The sequence below is a fragment of the Chinchilla lanigera genome, unplaced genomic scaffold, assembly GCF_000276665.1.
Source record: "Chinchilla lanigera isolate Chin_1 unplaced genomic scaffold, ChiLan1.0 scaffold00075, whole genome shotgun sequence".
NCBI classification, from domain to species: Eukaryota; Metazoa; Chordata; class Mammalia; order Rodentia; family Chinchillidae; genus Chinchilla; species Chinchilla lanigera.
Genome location: NW_004955476.1, coordinates 10,875,284 through 10,893,758, shown reverse-complemented (window position 1 = coordinate 10,893,758; position 18,475 = coordinate 10,875,284). Strand labels below are relative to the sequence as shown.

The following is an 18,475-nucleotide window of genomic DNA, read 5'->3' as shown; positions in this document are numbered from 1 at the left end:
CCTTCACTGCCACAGCGGATGGACATATACTCCATCAGGGACTCTGCCTGGCAAACCTGACCCAGGCCTCTAAGACCCGTCCAAAGCTACACCCCACTCCAGCCACACTTTGAGAGGCTGTGCCCATTGGCCTCGCTGGCATCAGGTGCAAGTTGATCCTTGCCACTGCAGGGGTGCCCTGCCTGACATACCCAGTGGCCAAGGAACAATGGAAGCTTGCAGATTTTAAAAACAGAAAAAATCTGTGGCATCTGTAAGGGGCCTTGGGTTCCCAGGCACCAAGAAGGGGCAGCTGTCCTCAGCAGGGTGGTGTGCATGCTGAGGCAGAAGCAGGACCTGGAGGAGGCTGAAGCCTACGGATGGCAGGGAGTGGTTCCAGGAGGCCCTGCGTGGAACACAGTACCCCAAGAGAGGAGTGGTCAGGGTAACGTGTGGGAGGAGGGGTGAACCAAAGAGCTCAGAGACACAGGTCCTGAAGCGCAGGCCTGACAAATTGAGGTCTGGGCAGCATGTTAGGGAAGTGAAGAGGAAGGTATGGTGGAGCATATTTCTCAGCCAGGGTGACTGTGGGCACTGCTTAGCCCCTGAGCCCAAGCTGAGGTTCACAGCACCTCTTTCCCACCACTGGCCTGGCAGCGCCTCCTGTGAGGACAGGGCATGGGCTCAGCAGGGCACTGCTCTCTGGCTGAACACTCGCTGTCTTCCAAACACTACTCAACAAGGACAGCAGAGTGGACATACCGGGGCGGGCGGGGGGCTCGTTCCACTCCCAGTCCAGCAAATGCAACTGAGGCCCGAGTCTCCATGCAGCCTAAACTGCATTTCTAACATGGGCAGTCCCTGCCTGGACTGCATCCTCACCGCATCGCTCATCCCACCCCTCGGCACCCCTGCACAGTGTAGGCTCAGCTGCCCCCACACTGTGGAGAAGGGATGTGTGTGCTCATCCTAACTGTGGTCCCACAGACCAGGTGCACTTTCACCAGTTTTGAGTCCCCAACACACAGGAGATGCTAGAAAAAGCCCAGGTGATGGAAAAAGGGACAACAGCTCAGAGCCAAAGGCCCAAGCACGCTAAGTGCCCCTGCGGCCCCTCAGGGCCACAGCCCTTCCTCTTCAGCTGCTCCTCTTTAAGATCCAGCTACAGTACCCATCCAGAGAGACCTCCCTCCCCCAGGATGTGCCTGTAGGTTGATGCCATCTTTACCCACCGAACGTATACAGACACACATGTGCACACCCTCACAAGCCACGGATGTCAGCACTGTCCCAGATGAGAGCTGGGGATGCCACCTGCCCACCCACACTTTCCCAAAGTCTCATACCTTTGCACCAGGCCAGGCAGGCTGGCTCTCTGGTCTCCACCTGGACCCTGTCTGAAGCCCACCCCACCTCATGCTGTGGGCAGCAAGCCCAGAGAGAAAAAGAGGGAGCCAGAGGTGCCGTGAGATGGCTGGGCACACAGGAGTAGGTGCCCCTGGATCCCTGGCCAAGTCTCAAGGCGTGGGGTCACAGGCTGGGCTCACTACAGCCTCACCGAGAGCCCTGTTCTGGGGCTGCGGTGAAAGGACAGTCAGAAAAGCAAGGACAAACACTTGGGCTGTGAGACACCCTGAGATGACAGGCAGATTCCTGTGCTGAAGGGAAGGGCTGACTCCCAGAACACACATGCTAAGTGAGCCTGCCAGGATGCCTTCCCTCATAGCTCCAGGGCCCAGAAGTCAAAGGCCTATCCAGAACTCATGCATCTACTCATACATGCCACATACACCAGCACACTCACACACTAACGCACACACACACCCATACACACCAGCACACCCACATCCTAACACCATGTACAGACAGCACACACACATGACCAGGTGACACACACCAATGTGTGTGTATACAGGTGTGTATATATACACCAGGCTGGGGGCACCATGTGGATCAGAAAAACAGGCCAGAAAGCTGTCAGAAACAGCATTTTGGCAACTGGTTCCCCCAGTGGTCAGCTGGCACCAGGTATCTGAGGGCACCCCACATTACCTCTCTGGACAAGGATACCTGATGACAGCTCCAGGCCACTGCTACCTCAGAGAACCAAAGACCCTGCCTGCTGGTGGTGAAGGGCCTCAGAGGGCCAGGCAGGACCCTATGCTGGTGAGACACGGTAAGGCCAAAAGACTGTGCCAGCCACTGGTGAGACTCTGGGTTGCCGCCCCCCTGGTGTTCAGAACAAGCTTCTCTTCCATGGCAACAGGAAGTGCAGGCCGTCAAGGAGAACCTCAGTAGGCAAACAAAGTTCTAGACCAGCTCTGGCTTCTCCTGGGCACTGCACAGAGCCACTGATTTGAGGCCTGGGGCAGGCTGCATCAGACATCTAGCCCAGAGGTGGCCCACCCACTCACCTATAGCTGACCAGTGCTGCCTTCCCTGGAGGCAGCCAGAGCCACAGCCTGCCCTACAGCTCGTCCTGACTGCCCTCTTGGGGCAGGATATTACCTGAGTACTTTGCTGACTGCCTGAAGCACCATTTTGCAGCAGAATCCAGTTTTGGGGGGCTGGCCCAGCAGAGCTCTGTCTGTGGGGAGACCACAGTGATCCCCAAGCATGATGGGAGAGACTGCTGAGCTGCTGGTGAGCAGGGGCCAGGCCAGGCCGGCTGCTCGGTTCCGTCCCTGGCTCCCTCCCTCGGAAGTGCCCTCCGCCCTCGATCTGGGCCAATGAGGACGCCTGCAGAGAAAAACAGCTGCTCCCTCCACAGAACAGGGCTGACCGAGCTGGCCAGACTCAGGAGTGGCTGAATTGCCTTTTCAGAGCCGTGCAGAGCTGGCTGGGCGGGGCTGGGCTGAGCAGGGCCAGGGGGAGGGATCTGGGAAGGGCCTGTCAGAGAAGCCCTGGGTCACACTCTGACGGTACCGGTACCGATAGCAGCCCTGGCTCCATCCCAGCCGAGGATACCAGGAGGCAAGCTGGGCCCAGCGAACACCCTCAAGCCAGGACAGACAGGCAGAGTGGACTCAGGCTCTTTCTCCAGGTGGGTCTTGACTGGCTCCTGGGGCACTGGGAAGGTACTATGCTTGTCCTGGGCAGGACTGCCAGCTGGGACCACTGCCACCAAGGGCCAGTGCCCAATGGAGACATCAGAAACACTTCTTCATGAGGGCTTGAGAAGGTGTGTGGCCAACGCCTGCCTCATGGCTGCTCTGCACCCTGCTGATCACCAAGTCCAGAAGATCAAACTCCTGGAAGGGGACACTCCCACCCTGCATGGGTCTGGACCCACGGCAGCTGCAGCGTGTCCAAGGTATTGGCAGGTGCTCCATCAAACAGCCACCATGGCCCATTTGGAACAATGTCCAGTCTTCCTGCCACCTAGAGAGCTGGCCCTTCCTTCAGACTCACAAAGTCCTCCGCACAAAGCAACAGGTGGGCAGAATGAGAGGAAGAGGGCAGATGAATGTCTCAGAAGCACCCACACACACGAGTTCCAGTCTGGCTTAAATCTGCACACATGGAGGCAAGGCTTGGTTTTCCCTCCTGTCCTTTTTCCATCCTAGATATCATTCAGGATCCCACTGATCATGTGGCCTTGGGGTTCCTCTTGGCTGTGACAGTTTCTTGCCCTCCAGGATTGGACACCTGGGTGGTTCCGAGGTGGCACTGTGGGGTCCCTGAGATGGGATCTGACTGGTGTTTTTCTTAGGGTCAGACTAGGGCTGTGGTCTGGGAGGAAGACCAGAGGCAAAGTGCCTCCACATCATCCCCCATCAAGGAGCTCATCTGGGTGATGTGCCCACTCTCCCAGCTGGATGTGTCAGGTCACCAGCATACAGTGACTCCCTCCCTTCTTGGGAGTGAAGTCATACTATGCACAGTCATGTGCAAGGGGTAGAGAGTTCTTCCTCACCAGCTTAAGGATACAGCATTTAAATGATTTACTTGGAATTTTCTTCCATTAACTGACTGATTCTTTCACTTACATTACTGTGGAATCACAGGTATTTATGTCACACTTTGAGTTGAAATGAAATACTACTTTACTCTGCTAATCTGACTGGTTGGCCCTGGTCCCTGGGGTGCCCCATTGCTACATGGTTATCTCTGGGCACTTCCACACAAGAAGCCTGAAGTTCATCTGGAGCACTCCCTGACCCAGCGGAGGACTCAGCTATTTCTTTGAGGAATCCTGGTTCATTTCCTAGAGAGTATTAAAAACAGGGATCTGGGTGCTGAGCGGGCAGCTGCTCCCAGGTCCTCTCAGCTGCAGAGCACAGTCATGCGTGCACACATGGATACACACTTAACCTCTGCCCTTGCCTGTGTGCAGAGCCCTCTAGGGAAGGAGCCCCTTCCTAGGTACCTGCTGTGGCTCCTCACACAGATGCAGGGAGCTTGGCTGCTTAGCAGTGCATAGGAAGTGTTCTGGTGGAGTCCGATGAACATGAAGACAACAAAGAGGACAGTGACACCTCGTGATGATTAAAACACCCTGGAGAAACACATGCACAAAACAGCAACTGCAACCCAATACAGTAGAATTAGGAAATCACAGAAACAGTGACTTGAACTCAAAATAAGAATCAGAAATGAGGAGGTAAGCCAGGAAATGAAGTTTGAACTTTAGAAAGGACACAAAACCAATACTTACAAAAGTGGAAAATGGAAAGTAAAGATTTTCTAAAGAACAAGGAATGATGGATACTGGCCTTGACCTCTACCACTGCCAAGGACAACACTGGGAACATGGCTGCCTCAGAGGAGGACGCAGCACAGGATAGGGCAGAGGGCTCCAAACCTGGTGCTGTTGGGCTGCTGGGATTTGCAGGGTGGGACAATTCACACAATGTCACTACAGAGAAGGGCTGCAGCCACATCTGTGAGTAGATGAGACTGTGCAGGGCGAGCAGCCATGAGGCTAGGGGAAAATAACTGCAGGGAGCATGAACTGCAGGGAGATTCCAGAGGGAACAGGGGTCAGGGACAGAAAAGGGTAATACCCAGCCTGGAAACAAGGGGGCCCGCCATGGCAGCCCGGAGCAGGGACTCCTCTAGATCTGCCCTAAAGAAGCTCAGAAACAAGTCCCAAGAGGGTCTATGGACCCGCAGCAGGCATGACACTTCCAGAGAGGACTATGAGCTGAGACTGAGTGGCGGTGGCACTGTAATATATACCACATGGAACTCAATGCATGGGCTAAGAGGCAAAAAAATGCAACCTGTAACCAGGAGACAAACACCAACACAAACAGGTACAGAAATACAAAGAAAGGAAAAAGGAAATCTTTTTTAAAAAGGGTCTAGCTCAGTGGTCTAGTACCTGCCTAGCTTGTGAGAGACCCTGGGTTCAAACCGCAGTACCAAAAACAAACAAAAAAGAACACATAAATACACAAATCACTGTGTCATACTGCTGTGAGCGATACCAAAGCAGGAGTCCCGAAAGGGTGGTGAGGAAAAGCATCTTGGGGCAGTGACACTGAGGAAAACTGGGTGAGTGCAGCCAGCTAAGCAAGGTGGAGAAAGGCATGTGGACAGAAAGCCCAGCCAGCTGGAGGAGCGGGGAGGCACCATGACTGGAAGGCTCTGGGTGGGGACAGGTTGGGGAGCCATCCAAAGTTGCATGCACTATGCTGGTATGATCCACTGATGCTCCTCAGGGATCACCCTCTGGCTGTGCTGTGAGCTGGTTGGGTGGGTGCATGCACAGAAGCACCAAACCCTGAGGTAGCATAGCAGAGGGCAACGAGACTGCCCTTGAGACCACTATGTACCCATACTGGGCCACTATGTGTCATGACTATGTTCCTTGGCTCACAGTTTGGAGGTGCAAGGGTCTGCTCTGGTAACCTGCCTTCTCTGTTGCCAGAGTGCCGGACATGCAGGATGTCATGTGGTAGGAGACAACGAGCTGTGCACAGCTGTCTGGCTTCTCCCACTCTTCTTTAGCCATGAGGACTCAAACATGAGTTTGAGTCCTCATGGCTTTAATCCTAATCCTAATCACCTCAAACACCCTCATGACTTTAATCCTAATCACTTCCCAAGAGCCCCACTTCTAAGCACAAGAGCCAGATTAAGCTTTTATCCTCTTAATGCCTCACAGTGGGTATTATGTTCAATGCAGAATGCCTGGGGGACACATGCACCACAGCCACACCTGCCAGAATGGCCACATCAGATGCCTCACCAAATGCTGATAGGGACCTGGACAGCTGACCCTCTCCTTGGTTGCTGGAAGGGGTGCCAATAGCACAGCCACTCCAACAAATAGTCTGGTGGCAGCCTGGAAGGCTAGGTCCACCATTCCACGGCCTTGGCCACCTGTGTTCTGGGAACATGATCCAGAGAAATGAAACTGACATCCACCAAAGCCTGGGTGCCAACGTACAGTACGACTCCATCATGATGCCCTGCACCAAATGGGTGGTGAATGTGCAGCTACAACAGCTGGCCTAGTGGAGTACTACACAGCAGTGAAAGGAAACATATACTGACAGAACAACTTGGACAACTTGCAAAGACACCATACTGACTGAAAGAAGCCAGCTCAGAAGGCCACAAAGCTATGACCACATGTATGAGACATCTTTGGAAGCATAAAGCTTAGTGAAAGGGACAGATCTGAGGTTATCAGCAGTGAGTGGTGAGGGGAAAGGTGACTGACCACACATGCTTGGTATCTGGTGGTGGTGGCTACAGAAAAGCTCCTTCTCAAAAAAGTACACTTTATTATATGGTCACTTTAAAAGTTACACAGAAATTAAATCCTAAATAAAACAAAAGATGCTGGAAGCAACAAAAACTTCAAAAGCAATGAATAGGCTGGGCGTGGTGGCACACACCTGTAATCCAGCACTCAGGAGGCTGAGGCAGGAGGATCCCTGTGAATTCACGACCAGCCCGGGCTACAAAGGTCAGCCTGAACTGCATAGCAAGACCCTGTCTCAAAAAGACAAAGGAAAAAAAAAAAGCAATGAAATAAATACATCTAAAGATTTGGAGGAAAGTATGGATACAATGAGGAAAAAGATCAGGGCTCTCACTGGGCATGGTGGTGGCACATGCCTGTAATCCCAGCACTCGGGAGGCTGAGGCAGGATGATCGCTGCAAGTCTGAGACCAGCCTGGGCTACCAAGTGAGCTCGAGACCAGCCTGAACTGCATAGAGAGACTCTGTCTCAAAAAGACAAAAAAAAAAAGGATCAGGGCTCTCAAAAAAGATAAAGGAACTCCAAAAAAGAATAAAAAAAAAAAATTCTAGAACTAAAAGAGAAAAATCTGAAATGAAATCTTATGGGAGAGGATTAACAGTATATTAAATAATGCTAAGAAAATATTAAAATAAAAATATTCTTACTAAAATTTATAGACTGAAACTAAAGCAGAAATTAGAAATTTCTAATTATAAATGTTTATACTTGAGAAGACTTAAAATCAATGATCTCTACACATTTACCTTAAGAAGTCAAGAAAACATGAGAGGAAATAACAAATCAATGAAATTAAAATGAAGAATAATGAAGAATTAATTCAAAGGTTGGCCCTCAAAGTGTCAAGAAAACATACATTTCACAGCTAATGACAAAAGAGAAGAAAAGGCGCTTGGGGGAGATATAAATTCCAAAAATTGGATATGAAATAGAAAATTACAAATCCTCCAGACATTTAAAGGATAACAAGACAGGTTCTTTCACAAACAGAAGTTATCAAAACTGACATAGGATGAGGCAGAAATTTAGAATTTAGTATCAGAAACCTCTCTACAATGAAATGCCTGTTGCACATGTCTTTATGGACAAATTTTACCAATTACATAAAGAAGTAACACCAACCACATACATATTCTTTCAGAAAACAGGAGGGCCTGCATAGCCCTGTTACCACAACAAGGCACTGTAAGGACAGGAGTGTTACAGACCAATGTCTTTCAGAAAACACATGCAAAATTCCATGACATAATATTAATAAACTGCCTTCAGCAATATATCAAAATGTTATGTAATATGTCATAACCAAGAGAGGTTCATCCTAGGAATATAAAAACCATTCATTAGCTTACATTAAAAATCACTCAATGTAATTCACTGTACTAATGGAATAAAACAGAAAAAAATATAATCATATCAGTTAAATGTAGGAAGAATATATGGCAAAATATCTGTGCAAACACTCAACAAAGTAGGAACAGAAAAGAATGTTCTCAACTGGTAAGGGGCATCTCCAAAAAATACAGATACCGAGTTACAAGACGAAATATTTTCCCCTAAGATCAGGACCAAGTCAGAACTCTCACTATTCAGCAATGGTCTGCACTGAGCTGAGATAAAAAGACAGGAAAGAAAGGGATACTGTCTGACAGATAACAGGACATGCAGGCAGAAAGTTTAAGAAGAGTGTCCCAGGTCCCCAAAACTACTACATTCATAGCACCAGGTCAGTAGGAAATAAGGTTTATTCCTGTATAGCAGAACAAGTAAATGGAAACAAAAGTTTATAAAATTTCTATTTACAAAAAAAAATTTTTTTAGATGAGGTCTTGCTATGTAGTTTAGACCTGCCTTGAACTCACTATGCAGCCCAGGCTGGCCTCAAACTTGTGGCGATCCTCCTTCCTCAGCCTCTCGAGTGCTGGGATTACAGGCATGTGCCACCACGCCCAGCTTATAACAGAATTTTAAATGTAGGAATAATTCTAAAACTGCACAAAGCCTCTCATTAAAAAGTAAAAATCAATGCTAAGAGTAATTAAAAGCATTAATAATGAAGAAAGCCACCACTGTCACAGATTGGCAGACTCAAATCTTGTTACAACGTCAATCTTCCTAATTCAATATAGTCCTACTCAAAAGCATTGCACAACTTCTTTTTTAGAAATTAGCAGGACTCTGAAATGCACATGGAAAGGCAAATGGATTAGTAATTGAACCATTCTTGTAAAAGAAGAGCGAAGTGCTCATTTCAAGACCTATTTACAGCTACAGTGTTCAAAACCCTGTCACTGACACCAACATGAACAGAACGAAGTTCCCAAACACTTACATGCTCAACTGGATTCCAACAAAGATGTGAAATCGTTGAATAGGGAAAGCAAAGTATCCATACTAAATAAGGATGAGAAAATGGAGTATCTGTAAGGAGTAACAAACACCCTAGAGCCCTACCTTACATCAGATGAGTCTGAGACCCAAACATGAAAGAAAATTATAAGGTGTCTACAATGAAGCTCATGAATAGGACCTCTGCCAAGTTAAAAACAAGCAAAGGTCCTTAGGATCCAAACAGCACTAACCAGAAAGAAAGAAAAAAAAAGAGATAAAATACATTTCACCAAAATAATCACACACACACACACACACACACACACACACACACTATTCAAAGTACTGTTTAAAAAATGAATAGTCAACTCACAGACTGTATGGATCTGACAAAGACTCCTATATGGACTACAGAAAGCAGTCCTGTGCCTCAGTGATAAAAGATAGCCTTATTTTTAGGAAAGGCAGAAGCCTGAAGAGACACTACAGAGGGAGATATTCAGCAGCACAGGAGAAAGTGCTCTGCTTGGTTGGCTACAGGTTCTGCCCGCCATAAGATGCCACCTGAGACCCAAAGAGTGGCTCAAGCCAGGAGATTGTGAACTGGAACCTGAGAGAAGCAGGAAAGCCAGAATACCACATCACACTGGGGAGCAGGCAACAGCACAACCATTTGGGACATAAGTTTTTTAGATGAGAAACGCATCTATGAACCAACAAATAATCCCATGGCTACTTACCCAAGAGAAAACAAAGAGTATCTGTCCATATACATACGCATACAAGAATGTTCACAGCAGTGTCATAGCAAAAGATGCCTTCCAGCCAGTATACTTAGTTGCTCAGGTGATAGTTACTGTTCCAGTTCCGGCTGCTTCTGTCTTATAGAAACAGCTGGTCACTGTGATGCATAGTTGGTCACTATGATGCACATTGTATAAATCAATCCCCAACTGGCAAACCATTCTGCCTCTGTACGTCCTGTTTGCTTATCCTATATAAGCCCTAGATCACCAGACATCAGGGCCTGATATTTTGGGAATGATCCCGATCAATGCCCACTGATGTAAATAAATCTGCCTCCAAATCCTGGGTGCTGTTTCAAGGTTTCTGCTTGCCATTGCATCCGGTGTGCTGGCCGGGAAGACTGACTGCTGACCTCTTTGGTCACTGGTTCAGGCCCCTGTGAATGGAGCAAGGACCTCTCCAGGTTCCCACAGGAAGGTGTGCCCTCAAGATTTCTTGAGTCCTCTCAGAGGTCTGGAGGAGGATTCCTGGCTCCCTGATTGATCAGCTCATATCAGACCCCAAAGGGAGGAGGACGTTCATCTGCCTGCCTGCCTGATTTGGCTAAGACCCCCAGAGGCACCCCAGCAGTCAGTCAGTCCTGCTCAGCTCAAGCAGAAGGGGAGTCTGATCAACTCTCGTTAGTCAGGAACAGCCTGAAGGGAAGGGGTTTGCAATGTTTTACCCCTGAGTGCCTGCTGAGTGAATGTGTCAGTGGGTGGAGCGGCCAGCGTAAGCAACAGGCTGCTCCATCTGTGCACCAAGACTGGGAAGCACTTGTCTCAGTGGCTGATTGGGCCCTCACCTGTGGTTCCATGGCGATCAACATATGGCATAACAGAGGCCCTCACACCCTCCTTAGCTAAGCTGTGCCTAAGTTCCAGCAAGGGGCACAGCTAGGCAGGCATCTGAATGGTTTCTCTCTGAGGGGCAACCACCCTTTGTCTGCTGTGCCATCATTCAAGGGTACACAACACATGTAGGAAGTCAGAGATGGGAATTAATTACTCAAAACCCATAGTTACTGACTACAGGAAAAAATGCTTTTCTGAGATTACTGAGTTAAAAATGAAACCAGATTGCGAGTCTCAAAGAAAGAAAAAAAAAAAAAGAGGCCCATTCTTCCTGAGAATTGTGGTGTGGCACCCTCAGCAGCTGCTGCAGTTGCTGACAACAGTTTCAACCCCCTGCTCCTGACTCATTTACTTCCAGCCAGTTAAACTGGTTCTAGCTAGCCACTGCCTCACAGCTATGCCTAGCCTGGTCAGATGGCATCAGCTTAAAGCCCACCCAAGATAAGTGTCAGCAATTCCTTCAGAGTTCCACATTTTGACTGAGGAAAACTGGACTACTAGCGCTGACGAATGAGCTGCCATGGCCTTTCCCAAAGGCCACCCAGCCTAAAAACAGCCCAGTGAAGCGCTTCTCAAAAACATCAAAGAGGGGGGCAAAAAGCCCAACAATATGTCAAAAGTTACTACTGTTACCCAGAAGTCTGATATAAGGACTACGGACTCTAGAAATAAATGCCCATTCAGATTAAAAGATAGGAACTTTCAAAAGCTTCAACCTGGATCAGATGACATTTTCATTGGTCTGATGGGCTCAGACTAGACTAGACTAGGCTCCCTTCTTCAGCTGGGCCACCAGGAGCCCATAGTACCATCATCAAGACAACTAGGACTCTTGCCTCTTACCCCTTCTGCCAGCCTGGGAGGACATCTCCTATATAAGCCATTCCCCATACTGCTTTTGGGAGGAGACCTCTTCTTCAAGTTAGAAGCAACCATCTCCTCTGCACCAAGCCAGCCAGCCTCCCTCTTGCTTAACCCACCTCTGGGCCTGGACATCAACCATTCTGACTCACGTGACCCCTATTGCTGTCAGATGTCATAGGAAGCACAGAAAGGCATCCAGCTACACATCAGCCTGGTAAGACTATTAATCCCTTGGGTAAGACTGTGCCGTCAACAATGCAGCCATCATCTTGCATTCTGTGGTTCCCAACCAATACACCCTTTTTAGACCATTACTCAATTGCCACAAGGGTTTGGGAAGTCTTCCAGTATTTTTGGGGAGGTCCTAGCAACAGATTTGGCTCCAGGATAGTCATTTCTCTGTCCCTTCCACCTCCATCACGGGCCCCCGAGGGGAAACAAAAATTAGGCTTCACAACTATAAAATGTCTAACTGTTACAATACACCTCTCCTGCCTATAAAGCCAGTTCAAGATCTCCAAGCTGCCAGTGCTGCCACACTTCCCCTCTGCCTCAGTCTTCTACCACCCACAGCCTGCTATTACATCTGCCTGGACCTAAAGAATGCTTTTTTTCTGCCTTCAGCTGGCTCCTGTCAGTGAGCTCCTCTTTGCAAAGACCCCAGTTCTGGACTCAAAGGTTAACTGACCTGGACTCAACCTCCCACAAGTTTAAAAACTTACTTACCCTCTTTGGAGAAGATTCTGATTAATGATACCCAAGTTGCCTGCTGGAAAGGCACAAGGGCTCTGCTACAATATCTGGCAGAAACCGGTTACAAGAAAAAACTGCAAAATTTCTTGGAGCTGCTGGTTTCTATAAAATCTGGATCCTTGAGTTCACAAAAACAATGATGCTTACTCAGACTGTCAGCCCATGGGAGTGTCCACTAGTCTACCTGTGCAAATACTTGGATCTGGTCCCTAAAGGCTGCTTCTCCTCGTTTGCCTCTGCACTCTAACAGCCACTGTGCTTTTGATCAGGAAAGCTGATGAGCTCACCTTAGACTGAGACCCAACTGTCCAAGTGCCACATGCTGTACTGGGATGAACTGTTCTAAAAATGGACTCCCTGACAGATGCTGAGTACACCCTGTTTACAGATGGAAGTAGCTCTGTTAGGAATGAAGTCCAACAGGCTAGAATCACTGTGGTCACCTTGGGCAAAACTATTTTGGTCAAAACTCTCCTTCAGGGAGAGTTTGCAAACTGCTTCCTGCTGCTGTTTGGAAACCTGCCACCAACAACACAAAATAATCTTGTCCAGAGCCCTAAGCCCCTCTGGGAATCTGATTGACTGAAACATCAACCCCAGCCACCAGACCACCCTCACTGTATGTTCTACAAGCTGAAGCTGCTGCTCTGGAGCCTGTACCCCTGTAGACAGCTCAGGCTTCAATGTCTGTGTCACTGGCCCCAATCTCCTGAACTGAGAAAACAGTAAAAGTTTGTAGCGTCGTGCTAGAAAAAAAAATCATCCCTAGATATGGCCTACCCTTGGTCATTGGCAGTGATAATAGGCCTGCATTTGTAGCAGAGGTAACTCAAAAACTAGATTAAATAAAAACTACAAATAGCATACAGGCCACAAAACTCTTGAAAAGTTAAAAAAATAGTCTGTAGCTAGTTAAAAGACCAGGTATATTTGTAGACATTCCTGCACATATATAACCTAGGTATATAGTTACTACCTCTACAAGTTTGAGAAATCCAGCTTTAGATCTGCCAGAGAATTTACCTAGACAGCTGCTTTAAGGCTCACTCTGAAGAGACAGTGTACTCAAAGCCTTGCTCTGGTCACTCTGGATGTTGACCAGTCCATGTACAGCTGAGGCCTGAAGACATTGTTCATTGGATTCCTCCATATCTATCCCTTGATTTTTGTGTCTTTTCAGGCTGTTTACTCCAGTCCTTGCTACCCTGTCCCCTCCCTAGATATGTTTTTTTTGGCCTTAAATTCTATGGATGGTTGCCCCAAAAGGATAGATCAATAAATCAAACACTTGACCAAGATTTGATGAACATCCAAGGCACATTGGACACTCTCCTAGATCAGATTCACTCCCTCACTACCGTGCCAGAGTAACGTTACAGAACACATGGGCCTAAATTATGTCTCTTCCTAAAAACAACTCAGGAAAAAACTTTGTAAGAAGACAATCTTGAGGAGCTTGACTAGGGCAGATCCTAGGATCACTGAAATGTTACTGTTAACCCTAATGTTACTGTTTCTAGTTGGGCTTTGTCTCAGAAGATCACATGTAATATGCCCAGCAAAGATTTGCCAAACTAAAAGAGAGGGGAAATGTAACAGAAAAATACTGCCCCCTGCCACCAGTGTACTTCAGTTTCTTAGTTGCCCAGGTGATAGTTCCTGTTCCAGTTCTGATTGCTTCTGTCTCTTAGAAACAACTGGTCACTGTGATACACAGCTGGTCATTATGATGCATATTGTATATACCAATTCCCAACTGACAAGCCATTCTGCCTCTGTACTTCCTGCTTGCTTATCCCATATAAGCCCTAGATCACCAGAGATCAGGGCCTGATATTCTGGGAATGATCCCAATCAGTGCCTGTTGATGTAAAATAAATTTGCCTCCAAATCCTGGGCATCATTTTGGTGTTTCTGTTTGCCATAGCAGTGTTACTCACAGCTATGAAGAACTGAAAACAACCCAAGAGCCCACGAAGAGAAGGATGTCTAAATAAGCTGTGGTATATTTACATAGTGGACCACTGCTTAGCAAGCAAAAGCACGAAACTCATGAACAAAAGAGGAAGGCCCCTATCATTCTGCTTATATGATGCTCCAAAGAGGCCAAACCAAACCAGCCTTTGACGAATATCACAACAGGAGCTGCCTCTGGCAGGGAGACATTAAGTGGGAAGTGCTAGTATGACAGAGCATGCTACACCTTGATTGGTGTGGCTACAGGCAAATTCACATTTGTGAAACATATGATCTATACTTAAGATCTGTAACATCATCTTCCAGCTTTTAAAAAACTTTTTTTTTTTTTAAGAAACAAACTTTCTTTTAAGAAGTTTCTTTCTTTTTTTTTTTTTTTTTTTGGTTTTTCTCCAGTACTGGGAACTGAACTTACAACCTTGCACTTGCCAGGCAGGCGCTTTTGCTGCTGAGCTAAATCCCCAGCCCCAGAAGTTTCTTTCTTTTAAGCAATTTTGTATATGGAAAGAGAGCAAGCATTTGAGAAAAAGTGGCAGATAAACTGAAGAAAGAGACTTGAAGCTGCAGCCTGAAATCCAAACCACCCACCCCAAAGTAACCAGTAAAGCCATAGGGCCAGACAATGACAGTGCTTGCACACATACCAGGTTCCACCTAAGGCAAGGGAGCCATGCTTGCATCAGCCCTCAGCGGTATTTCCCATCAGAAGCCTGCCACCATGGACTCAGTGCTTGTCCTGCCCCAGTTCCCAAGTTCTGGCCCAAAGCCACAGAGTGACAGTACTGGGAGGCAGGGTCTTTGAGAGGTCAACCCCCATGATGGCACTGCTAATACTATAGGACTCTAAGCAGAGGCCAGAGAAACTGCACACCCCAAAGAAGATCTCTAGCTGTCACACTCCAGCAGGAAGGACGTCACCACTCAGAGCTGTCTTGCCTCTGGATGAAAAGAACCTGAACACAGACAACTCAGTATCCAGATCTAGTTATCAATGGGGGTGCTGAACAATCCACAAAATCCACACACAGGAAGAGCAACCTAATCTGGTCAACAGAAACGTACACAAGAAAACAAAAGGGTGAGACCATGGATTGAGACACTAAGTGTGAAGCCTGCAGTCTGGCCAACAGCCTGTGCCAATGGTGCTTTCCGCTCTGACCTGCACTGCAGTTATAAACCTGCTGTCCCTGGTGAGGATGGCTGAGGGTCACTGGGTTCTTTGCACTCTGTACCACTTGTAAGTTTTTAACTACTCCAGAATATAAAGCTAAAAAGGGACTCAGAGAGTCTGTCTGCCAACTGCAGAGCATGAATGTTATTTGAATCTATGTTCGAACACACTGGTACAAGTTGCAGGAGACTAGAGGACCACCTGAGACGAGTTGCCTCATTTCAGTCAAAAGCACCACTGCAGTGTCATGAGAAGAAGCTTCACATTTCAGGAAAAGAACTTTGCCTTTCATGTCCAGGAGGAAATATCCATAGGTGAAACAGCACATGTCAAATCTGTGATGCGCCAGGGGAGCTCCAAGTATGCTGGACAAGAGGTTGGAGGCAGCATGTCCCCAGACCACTCACCCTTACAGTGCCCCCTTTACAACCAGTGGGGAATGCAGCTCTTGTGGAGGAACACACAGTGCAGAATCTCTGTGGAGAAGAGAGAACTTCCCTTCAGTTGTCCAGTCCTCTAAATAGCCAGGGCTACTGAAGCTCGGAGGCTTACGATTAAACCCCAAGACAGATAGGCAGGGGTGAGTCAGTACTATAATGTCAGATGTGTTAGGAAATGGTTATTCCCAATGATGGATGCAGTACAGCACTTCTGGGGATACAGAGCTCTCAAGGGGTGGGTACCATGAGGTACAATCAGCAAGGCCTTGGCTCCTGGTCCCTGTGCCTGGTTTGAGGGACACATCCACCATTACCAGCATCCCTGGGGGCTCGTGTGTACTCTTCTCTTGGCTGGCTTGCAGCAGGGAAAAGTTGATGGTGACCCCACAGAGCCCCCAGTTCTCCTGGGCAGAAACCACCAACCCACCTGTGATTCAGAATTGAGAAGTCAGAACTCAACCCAGGGGAAGTGGCCCAGAGCCCTTGTGACCATAGGATATTCTTCCTGTCCGTGGGGACCAGACCTTGTCTGTGCTGCTGGGCACGTAACACCTGGTGGCTGAGAATGCTGACAGAAGGTGACTTCAGAGAGAATAACAAACCTCACCAGTGTTTAACCCCTTCCCAACCCCCTCCCCCTCCCTGCCCACTGCGTCCAGCATGGACAGCAGAGGGGAGCACAGCTCCCAGGAAGCTGGCCCAGCCTCATGCTGTGTCCCTCTGGAGCACCTGCTGGGTGTGGAGCACATGGCAGAGAGCAGGACGCCTAATATCCTGACCAGATGACCTCAAGAACGACAAAGGCATCCCAACAAAACCCACTTCCAAAGCACACATCTATGTTAAAAGACTAGGCTGCAACAATTAGTGAAGACTGCAGGCAGTTCTTTAGAACTACATGAAACTTCCAGGTAGAGAAGATGGGCTCCACTGCTAGGACCCAATGTTTGAGACATCTTCACGGGTCACAATGTCCTTGCTTCTGCCTACTCTGTCTGTCCAAGAAGCCCTGCAGAGCTGTGTGTGTGCTCTCACAGCTGGCTGCCTGCTGTCCGGGGCTGAGGGGAGCGGGGGGGAGGACTCTGCCAGTGAAGACCCCAGTGAGGCAGCAAGGGAGCTTGGCTGCCCTACAGCAGTGGGCAGGGTGACTCCTGACCAACCCTGAGGATGCCAAGAAGCACAGTAAACGTTCCACTGCACAGCCAGGCACCCCAGCACCTCTGCATGGGTTGCCACTGGGAAATAGGACTCTGCATGCCTAGGAACTCACTTTTCTCTGCCGCCAAAGAAGGCCACACATGCCTGCTTCTGAGCAGCCTCCCAGGAGGCCCTCCCTGGCCCACTCACGCTGTCCCACCCTACTCCACAGACTGGTGTGTTTACCCTGTTAGGATCCACAGCTCCAGGGCACTATTATTCCCAACACCTACACAGGGGTAGTGTTGATGAATGAAAGAAATTGCAAAATTAGCAACACAACCAGAAGACAGCTTTGAAGGCACAGATATGTTATGGGTGGGTGGCAACCAAGCAAATGAGCTAAAACCTGTCCTTTCCCTTTCAGCATGTTCTTCTCCATCCTGTGGCCTGAGCCAACCCCATATTCTGTCCCTGTGCTTCCCCAAAAGTCTAGGCAGTGCCATCGTTCATCTGAGGCTGGGATAGTCAATGTCTCAGTAACCATCATAGCCCAGATTTGTCCAGCTTTGCTGTTTCAGATGGGAGGTGAGCCTGGGCCTACTGCTGCATCCTGACAGGTGTGGATGTCCGCTGTAGTTTACCCTGTGGACTGGGGTGGAGAAGTGCATGCTGATGCACCACCTGTCACTCTACACCTGCCTGACTTACAGAACTGCTCTTGCTGCTCAATTGACTTTGCTGCCTGAGGTCAGTAATGTGTAGAACACTGACCAGGGCCGGGTACTCCCACGCAGTGACCTCCATGTGGCATGTGGGGGCTCACCAGCGGCTCGAATGCCCATACTAACCCAACTAGAAGGGACCACATCCCTCAGTATTGATCCTTCAACACTGGCATCTGGAGGAAGCTGACCTCTGGAGGGCATATGCCTGGCCTCCCCGGGACCCTGGGCACACGCCATGGCTGCAGCAAGGTAGCAGGATGTAAAAAGTCTGTGGGGAGCAGGATCTGACCTGCTGCAGAGACCACACAGGTGGGGCAGATACCAGACCCTAAGAGCTATAGACCCAAGCACCTTCCTGGCTTCACCTGCGACAGCTGCCTTACAAACACACACCTAGATGCCACACCTGTCTCCTCAGCCATAAATGTCTCCCTAGGGTGGTTCCTACTCCTATGATCTGCCTCTAACCCCATGGTGCATGTCACCCTGACGGAAGGCCAGGGCATGAACAAGGGAATCCTGAGTCCTCTTCTCTGCCAAGCCAGGATCATTGGGCACGTTCTCGGCCTTCCTCAGGCAGGGGCCTGCCCTAGGTGACCCAGCAGTGAGTGGCCAGGATAACACTGGACGCTGATTAATTAGCATCTGCACTGTGCCTAGCCAGTGGCTCCAGCTACCCATCCTTTACTTCTTCCTCCTCCTCCTCCTCCTCCTCCTCCTCCTCCTCCTAGTTCCTTCC

The 18,475-nt window shown here is 48.7% G+C and overlaps 1 protein-coding gene across 4 annotated transcripts in view; it reads right to left on the bottom strand.

Annotated features, from left to right (window-relative positions):
- Mob2 (MOB kinase activator 2) overlaps positions 1-18,475 on the bottom strand; it is a 66,000-nt gene that overhangs the window by 12,968 nt on the left and 34,557 nt on the right. Inside the window, exon 1 of one of the 4 annotated variants that reach the window (XM_005401786.2) lies at positions 9,767-9,810. The exons of 2 other annotated variants lie outside the window; for them this stretch is intronic. In XM_005401786.2, coding sequence (XP_005401843.1) covers positions 9,767-9,807 — 41 coding nt within the window. In that variant the 5' untranslated portion in view covers positions 9,808-9,810. Of the gene's footprint in view, positions 1-2,487; positions 2,710-9,766; positions 9,811-18,475 lie in introns of those variants that run through there. One more of the 4 variants, XM_005401785.2, reaches the window with a different exon arrangement.